Source organism: Mandrillus leucophaeus, unplaced genomic scaffold (genome assembly GCF_000951045.1).
Source record: "Mandrillus leucophaeus isolate KB7577 unplaced genomic scaffold, Mleu.le_1.0 Scaffold2, whole genome shotgun sequence".
Taxonomy (NCBI): domain Eukaryota; kingdom Metazoa; phylum Chordata; class Mammalia; order Primates; family Cercopithecidae; genus Mandrillus; species Mandrillus leucophaeus.
In genome coordinates, this window is record NW_012102031.1 from 5800248 (window position 1) to 5808569 (window position 8322).

Sequence of the window (8322 nt, forward strand, 5' to 3'; positions counted from 1 at the left end):
AAAAAAAAAAAAAAAAAAAAAGAGAAAGTTCCCATAAGTCATTGCCTGGCTCCATGGCCTACTAGCTGTGCCATTCTTGGCAAGTTAACTTTCCTGTGCCTCAGTTTCCCTTATCTCAACCATCGGGTTGTCAGGAGGATTGACTGAGGTGATCTGTGTGGCATGCTTCAGTCGAAGCATCAGGTCCCTGACCTGGTACCAAGCAGGCATGCAGACTACTCAGAGATCTTCCCACGGGGCCCTGGGGGACACTCACTGAGGCCATGTGGCCCGTCACTGCTCAGAGCTGGCAGAGCTGGCAGACTTGCCCCATTCCTGTCTGCCTGTGACCTGACCTGACTCGGGGCGGGTGACCGGGAGCTGGTGGCTAGGGACACCGTGCTTCCTAGCACCCCACAGGCAGCCAGCTGGTCAGCCAGTCCCAGGAGCGGGGAGCAGGTAGCCCCTCTCCCTGCCATGTTATTTCTCTACCCCTCCTGCTTGTCTCTACCTCTCCTGCTGAGGCAGGGGGGGCGCTGGGAGGGACCCTATCTGGACCCTGCTCCTGGCAAGCCCCCAGGTGGGCTCTGCAGACTCCAAGGATGCTGGGAGTGGGTATTCCTGATCTGTGGAGTCTCAGAGAAGTCACTGGTCCTTTGAGGAGGTTTGCAAGGGTGTCCTGGAGGAGGGGGTGCCTGAGCTGGGTCTTCAGGGATCTGTAGGAGTTGTCAAGAAGAGCCTGAAAAACCTGTGGTCAAGGCTGGGGTCAGCCTTGATACTTGCATTGCAGAGGGGAGGGGTGTGGGGGAGGGAGCGAGTAGAGGTGGGTGGGGTGGGTGGGGTTGGCGGAAGAGCCTGGGTGCTGGCTGCTCACTGGGCTCTGGTCTGGGGAGGCCGTGATGGTCAGTTGTCTGTGGGTTTGAAACAGGTGGGGAAACTGAGGTGAGAGAGGTGATTTGTTATGAATTACACCTGGTGCCAGTCAATGTCTAGTTTTGACAGAGCACTTAGTGTCTCCTGGGCCCTATTCTGAGAGCTGCCCATGTCTAAACTCAGCGAGTAGCCAGGGAGGTAGGTGGAGCTGAGGCTCAGCAGCTGAGCGGCCTGGCCATTTGACCCCAGAGTTCCTGCTGGCGCCCTGCGTGCTGTGCTTCTCAGACCATCTGACCACAACCCACAGTGAGAGAAACCTGGTACACACGCCTGGAACAAAAAGGTCATGAGATAATAATTGGATTTTCCTGGGGTGGGGGATAGCCTTGTACTTTCTATTCCATCGCATTATCTAGCTGTGCCAGTCACAACCCAGTGAATGTCACCACCCACTAAGGGCCAGGCCTGCAGTTTGGAGGCCCCAGAGCTCTCTGGTTTCCCCCTCTCCCTGCATTATCTTTTATTCATGTGCCCCCCCGCCCACACCCACAGAGGGCAAGGGGTGCCACTGTCAGCCTCGTGTTATGCATGCGGTAACTGATGCTCAGCAACCGGCTCATTTGCCCAGGCTAGGGTACAGTTTGCCCTGGGGTTTGGAGCGGACCGTGTGCTCCAAACACCCAGGGCCGGCATAGCCAGGCCGGGTCTCAGTCCTGCCACCTTTCCATGCCACCTCGATGCAGCCAGGACATGAGCACTGAATGATGCCTCCCACGCCTGCATCTGCCCAGCCCCTCGGCCTGGCTCTGTGTCTTACCTGAGGGGGCAGGGCTGTTCCCCAGCGGTGCTGATTGGGTGAAGGTCCTTGCAGCCTCGCCCTCCCCAGGCTGGCAGCAGGGGGCAGTGCAGCTGTGTCTGGGCTGCAGCTCCTGGGTGGATGTAGATGCTTTGCCCTGCTGCCTCTCCAGCCAGCACACCTGCTGACCTTGGTCTCCCCACCTCCCCCAGGCCAAGGTGTCTGGCAGGGGACTTTGGGTCCATTTGTCTCTGAGCCTGGCCACAAGGCCTCACCTTTTCTCATCCAGGGACAGGCAGAACCCTACCATGAAGGGGATTTTGGTGATGTCTTAACTGTCAGTGGTCCCCCTGCCCATGGGAGGAAAACCAGACACCTCTGTTCCACGCCCTCCAAAGGGTGGCTCCAGCTTGCCTTTCCTGGGAGCTGCTTCCCAGGATGTAAAATGAGAATTAGGACAAGGAGCTCAGCATAGTGTCTGGTGCATGGAAAGCACCCAGGAAGTGTTCGCTGCTATTGTTGTTATTAAATTCTTCCACACATTGTGTGTTCTGTTCTCTACACCTTTGCTTTGATATATTCCTTCAGCCTGGAACTCTGTTTCCTCCATCTGTCACCAAAGTGCGTCTATTCTTCACCAGTGTGTAGCCCAGGTACTTCTTCCATGGGAAGCCTCTCTCTGCTTCTATGGCTGGTTGTAACCACCTTCAGATCTGTGCCACGTGCTAATGGAGACCTCCCTCCTCAGACTGTGAGCATAACAAGCGTTTTTTTTTGAGACAGAGTATCACTCTTGTTGCCCAGGCTGGAGTGCAGTGGCACGGTCTTGGCTCACTGCAACCTCTGCCTCCTGGGTTCAAGCAATTCTTCTGCCTCAGCCTCCCGAGTAGCTGGAATTACAGGCACCTGCCACCACGCCGCCCTAATTTTTTTGTATTTTTAGTAGAGATGGGGTTTCACTATGTTGGCCAGGCTGGTCTCGAACTCCTGACCTCATGATCCACCTGCCTTGGCCTCCCAAAGTGCTGAGATTACAGGCGTGAGCCACCGTGCCCGGCTGTATAACAAGCTTTTATTAGTCATCTGCTATGTGCCAGACACTGGGTTTGGTGCCAGGGATACAGAGCATAACAGTATGGAAGTTTGGTCCTGGAGGCATTCGTTCTGATGAAGGAAACGAAAGGGCCGTGGCAAGGCAAAGTTGGAGTGCTCCTGTGGCAGGCTCCACTGCACCGTGTGCCCAGGTTCAGGGGAGAGGCCGCTTGTGATTTGAACTTTGAAGGATGGTCAACATTTCCCAGGTGGAGAAGGCAAGGAAGGGCATTCCAGGCAGAGGGCACAGAAGATGGAGAGGCCTGGGGGTGGCAGTCATGGCATACTTGGGAAATGGAATCACTGTGGTTTTCCAAGAATGCTGAACTGAATCCAAGTACTGACTGGACTCTAATTCTCGTCTCCTTTCTCCCTTCTCAGGTCTCTGGCTATTCGGGTGTCTGGCCGGAGCCCCCCAGGGGGCCCAGAGCCGCAGGACAAGGGACCAGATGGACTGTTGTTTTATGGGGACAGATGGTCTGGGGCTGTGGTGCGCAGGGTGCTGTCTGGGCCTGGGTCCGCCAGGATGGAACCAAGAGAGGTGAGGCCCCGCCTCCTGAGCTGGGGGACGGGGTCAGTGCTTTGGCCCGGGCTGGACACCGCCTAGTTGGTGGATCAAGATCACTGGGCGGAGCTTCTGGGGATTGGCCAAAGCGGAAGCAGGCTGTGATTAGCTGCGGTTGCCCGCTCAGCCAGGGTTAATTGAAGTCTGATTGGGCGGGGACTGGGAGGCGGAGCCAACTGACAGCACGTTACATCCCTGCACTTCAAGTCGGATGAGCTGGGTGGGTTGGGGAGTCCTGTGGATGAGGGCGGGTCTGACTGGGCTGGGCATGGCAGTTTCTGAGGGGGCACTATCTGAGTTGTGAGGCATGATCACCCCCACACCCGGTCTTCCTCCAGTCCCTGGGCTGCTCTGCTCTCAGAGTCTCACTTCTTTCCCTCTCTGCCTGGGTTTTCTCCCAGCAAAGGGTGGAAGCTGCTGGTCTGGAGGGGGCGTGCCTGGAAGCCGAGGCCCAGCAGAGAACCTTGCTCTGGAACCAGGGATCCACCCTCCCCTCCCTGATGGACTCGAAGGGTAAGTCTGGCTTGGGAGTTGGAGCTGATGGCCCTAGAGGGGTCCTCTAACCCGTGGTGCATGGGGGCAGGGGGATCAAGGACCTGAGAAGGGACCAGCCTTGCCCCAGTTGCCCTTCTCCTGGCTCCCCTGCTGCTGACATCTCCTTCTGTCTGTCCTTGTGCCCTTTCTCTCTGTCTCCCTCTGTAAGCAGCTTACAGAAAAGGAGCACTGCATTAGGAGTCCAGAGACCTGGGTTTGAGTCCTGGCTCTTCTAGAAGGCACTGGCCTTGGGCAAGTCCCTGCTCCCTCTGGACCTAAGTCTCTCATTCTAAGAAGGGGAAGGTGAAGTCCTGGGAGCTCAGGCCTCGAGAGGGCCGTGACTATGGCCCCACCGAGGCCGATCCTGGACCTCACCATCCTCCTCTCGTCCTCCTTGTTGCCCCTTGCCCCATCCATGCCCAGCCTGCCAGTCCTTCCACGAGGCCCTAGAAGCCTGGGCAAAGGGGCCAAGTGCTGAGCCCTTCTACATTCGTGCCAACCTCACCCTGCCTGAGAGGGCAGATCCCCATGCCCTTTGTGTGAAAGCCCAAGAGATCCTTCGGCTGATGGACCCGGCTTACAAGCGGAGGCAGGAATGGTTCTGCACCCGGGTTGACCCCCTCACTCTGCGGGACCTGGACCGGGGCACCGTACCCAATTATCAGAGGTGAGGCAGAGCCAGGAGCTGGGGATGGGGTCCTCCTGGGAGCCAAGGCTCAGATGGGGGTACTCTCCCTCCTCCTGCAGTCCCTCACCATCCTCTGGGACAGGGCAGGGGATTCAAGGAGAAGAGATGCGGTGCTTTCCTTCTTCCTACACACATGATGTCACTCTGTCCCACAGAGCCCAGCAGCTCCTAGAAGTTCAGGAGAAATGCCTGCCCTCCAGCCGGCACCGAGGCCCCCGCAGTAATGTGAGCACAGCTGGACGGGAAGTGGGTGGGGGGGCCCCGAGGGTGGAGCCCAAAAGGGAGCTAGCAGGCTCTGTTCTCTGGCAACCTAGGAAGACACTCCCTCCCTCCTTCCCTGGTGATTTAATTGGTCATCTACTATGTGCCCAGCAAACGGAACAGCAGAGCTCACCATCCGGGGTAGTTTAGAGATGAAATGAGGTAAAGTGTGCCTAGTACTCAGGAGTACCCCTAGCACATTTGGCAGGCCGGGCGCGGTGGCTCACGCCTATAATCCCAGCACTTTGGGAGGCTGAGGCGGGCGGATCACAAGGTCAGGAGATCGAGACCATCCTGGCTAACACGGTGAAACCCCGTCTCTACTAAAAATACGAAAACAAAATTAGCCGGACGTGGTGGTGGGCACCTGTAGTCCCAGCTACTTGGGAGGCTGAGGTGGGAGAATAGTGTGAACCTGGGAAGCGGAGCTTGCAGTGAGCCGAGATCGCGCCACTGCACTCCAGCCTGGGTGACAGGGCGAGATTCCGTCTCAGAAAAACCCAAAAAACAAAAAACAGCAGTCACGTACCCTTTTCCAACGCCTGGATGGTGGCTGGGCTACATGGCCAGCCCTGCTGTGCACAAGGGCAAGTGAGGCTCAGTGCCATCAGATAAAGGAAGAGCAGGGCCCCAGCCAGGCAGCCTACATTCGACCCCAGCTCTGCCACTATCACTTGTGTGACTGGACAATCACCTGAGCCTTCCTTGAGGCTGTTTCCCTATCTGTAAAATGCAGGGGTTGCACTGCCTCTCAGGCTGTGTGCATGGCGGGAGATGGCCTCCGTGAGTTATTGCCCCTCAAGGGCTTAGTGAGTGAGTGTCATGTCGTAGGCATTCGAGACCTGTCAGAGATGTCGTTATTGGTTTCATTAATGTTCCTACCAAGGTCACATTGCTAATTCATTGGAAGAGACCCTAAAGTTTGCCTCGTATGTGACATTTGGTTCCTCTTGGTCTCTGGGCCTCAGTCTCCCCATCTGTAACTTGGGGGTTAGACCTAAGGCTCCTCCACCAGGCTCAGACGGGCTGGTTTCCTGGGGCCACAGGGATGGCTGCTCTCATCTGCCTGGGGGACTGCGCTGGGCCGGGGAGGGGCAGGAGAGGGCCTGGTTGAGGAGGACATCTTTGCTGACCCAGGCTCTTCCGGCAAGCCTGGACCACAGTGGCTGTGGGGTCCACTCTGCCAGGGGTCCCGTTTCCTCCTCTCCCCCTGAGCGGGCGGGGCTGAGCTCTCAGATGCTCCTCTCTCCCTGCACCCTCCCAGCTGAAGAAGAGAGCCCTGGACCAACTGCGGTTGGTGAGGCCGAAGCCCATGGGGGCGCCCGCAGGGGACTCCCCGGAGCAGCTGCTGCTGGAGCCCTGTGCAGGTGAGTGCGCGGAGGCAAAGCTGTATCCGCGTTGCTCCCGGTGTCCAGGGATGTGTGCCGCTGGGTGTCCTTTAGCTTGGGTGGCCTCTTTGGCCTGGAAGGGCCTGTTGTGAGGGTTCCAACAGGGGTGGGGGTCATGCTGGTGACCTGAGAGACAAGACCACCCTGCTGCCGTGGTGATCGCCAAGGTTGAGGGAGACCCTGTGGGGAGGTGCATGTAGGCGTGACTGTGACTGTGGGTTCAGACAAACATGGACTTGTTCTTGTCTGGCAGAGTGTGTGTAGTGGTGGGTGCTGTGAGGACCCAGGGGGGTTCCCGGAGGCAGTAGGGTGAGGTCTCAGGCCAGACAGGGAGAAGGGGCTGTGGGAGCTCAGATGAGGGAGTGGCAAATCTGGGCAAGAGGAGCGGGTAGTCAGGGAAGACTTCCTGGAAGAGAGGGAGTTTCCGCTGGGGCCTTCGAAGATAAAGAGGAGTTCGTTCCAGGCAGAAGGCACAGAGGCATGGCTGTGTGTGGTGTGTTTGGAGGGTCTTGGGTACAGCAGCTGAGTATTGAGCACCAGCTCTGTCAGGCATTGGGGATGTGACTGTCCCTGCCCTCATGGAGCTTGCCGTCTAACTTGGGGGTAGGGGGTCAGATAATCCCACCTGTGAACACAATTAGAGAGTGTGAGGTGTGCAGTGGAGGAGAACCGGGGGCCATGGGACACATGCCAGGGGCCCTGCTGTCTGGGGACCAGGGAAGGTGTGACCTAGGCTCTGAAGGGAGGGCAAGGGTTAACTGGACTGAGTGGCGCGGGGGTGGGGCTTTGGGCAGCCTCAGGTCATGCAAAGGCCCTGTGGTTGGAGGCAGCTGAAGGGAGAGTGGAGGTGGTGGTGTGGGATCAGTGGCTGGCAGCCTCCCCAGGCTCTCAGGCAGGACTGCGTTACCTGCGTGGGGGCTGTGGTTTTTATTCCTGAGAATCTGGGAAGTCACTGGTGTGCTGAAAGCAAGGGAGTTAACATGATCTGATTTGCTTTTTAAAGCCTCTGTGGCTGCTGGGTGGAGAATGACCTGTAGGGGGCAGGGATGAGGCAGACAATCAGGGAGGAGCCTACTGCCACCGTGGGTCCTACTAAGGGAGAGTGTGTGTGTGTGTGTGTGTGTGTGTGTGTGTGTAGGAGGAGCAGCAGCAGGACTTAGGAAGGGATGGGTGGCGGTGTGGGTTTTGGGGTATCAAGGAGCTGGTATGCTGCCTGCCTGTGCCCTTATCTCTTCTGCGCCCCTCCCCTGCCACAGAGCCAGAGCGGAGCCTCAGACCCTACAGTTTGGTGCGGCCGCTGCTGGTGTCTGCCCTGCGGCCCGTGGTGCTGTTGCCTGAGTGCCTGGCGCCCCGGCTCATCCGCAACTTGCTAGACCTGCCCAGCTCCAGGCTGGACTTCCAAGTGTGCCCAGCGGGTAAGACCGTGTGCCGTGGAGGGGAGGGCTGGGGGGCCCTCTGGGCAGCTGGGCCCACGGACCCTTCATCTCTCCCTCTCCACTCCCTGTGCAGAGAGCCTCTCCGGGGAGGAACTGTGCCCATCCTCAGCACCTGGAGCCCCCAAGGCTCAGCCTGCCACCCCTGGGCTGGGCAGCAGGATCCGGGCCATCCAGGAGTCTGTTGGGAAGGTGGGTGCTGAGGGCTGGTCTGGGGTGCTCAGAGAGGTGGCCCAGAGCGGGAGCTGCTGTTCTGGGCTTGAGCGCCGGCATCTGAGTGCGGGCCATGCTCTTGCTGCTCACTGGCAGGGTGGCCCTGGGCAAGTCCTTTCCCTCCTGTGGCCCTCAGTTTCCTCACCTGTGGCCTGGGTGTGTGGGGCAGTTGACTGCATGTGGGCCCCCCTTGAGGTGTCTGGCTGACACAGCTCACCTACACGTCCTTGTCGCTTGCCACTCTCCTGGGAGCTGGCGGTCGGCTGGCGGGTGGAGGGTGGTGGGTGGGTTTGGGTCGACTTCATCCTCTGGGTGGGGAGGTCTGGGTCCTGAGGGGGAGGTCTGTATCTCCAGGTTGCTCCATGAGCCCAGGCTTCTTGTCTGTCCTGTGGGCTCCTTCCTCGTTGCCAGGGTCCCTCTGGGTGGGGAGGCAGGACTTGCATCTGGGAAGGCGGTGATAGGGGACCCTTCTGGGAGCAGAGCGTGGGAGGCTGATGTCT

General features: G+C 58.6%; 1 protein-coding gene across 1 annotated transcript in view; it reads left to right on the forward strand.

Annotated features, from left to right (window-relative positions):
• The window catches only part of CARD10 (caspase recruitment domain family, member 10), a 27811-nt gene that overhangs the window by 17525 nt on the left and 1964 nt on the right, over positions 1 to 8322 (forward strand). The window contains exons 10-16 of the mRNA XM_011978909.1: positions 3122 to 3281; positions 3707 to 3818; positions 4263 to 4506; positions 4683 to 4752; positions 6053 to 6155; positions 7433 to 7591; positions 7686 to 7947. Coding sequence (XP_011834299.1) covers positions 3122 to 3281; positions 3707 to 3818; positions 4263 to 4506; positions 4683 to 4752; positions 6053 to 6155; positions 7433 to 7591; positions 7686 to 7947 — 1110 coding nt within the window. The remainder of the gene's footprint in view (positions 1 to 3121; positions 3282 to 3706; positions 3819 to 4262; positions 4507 to 4682; positions 4753 to 6052; positions 6156 to 7432; positions 7592 to 7685; positions 7948 to 8322) is intronic.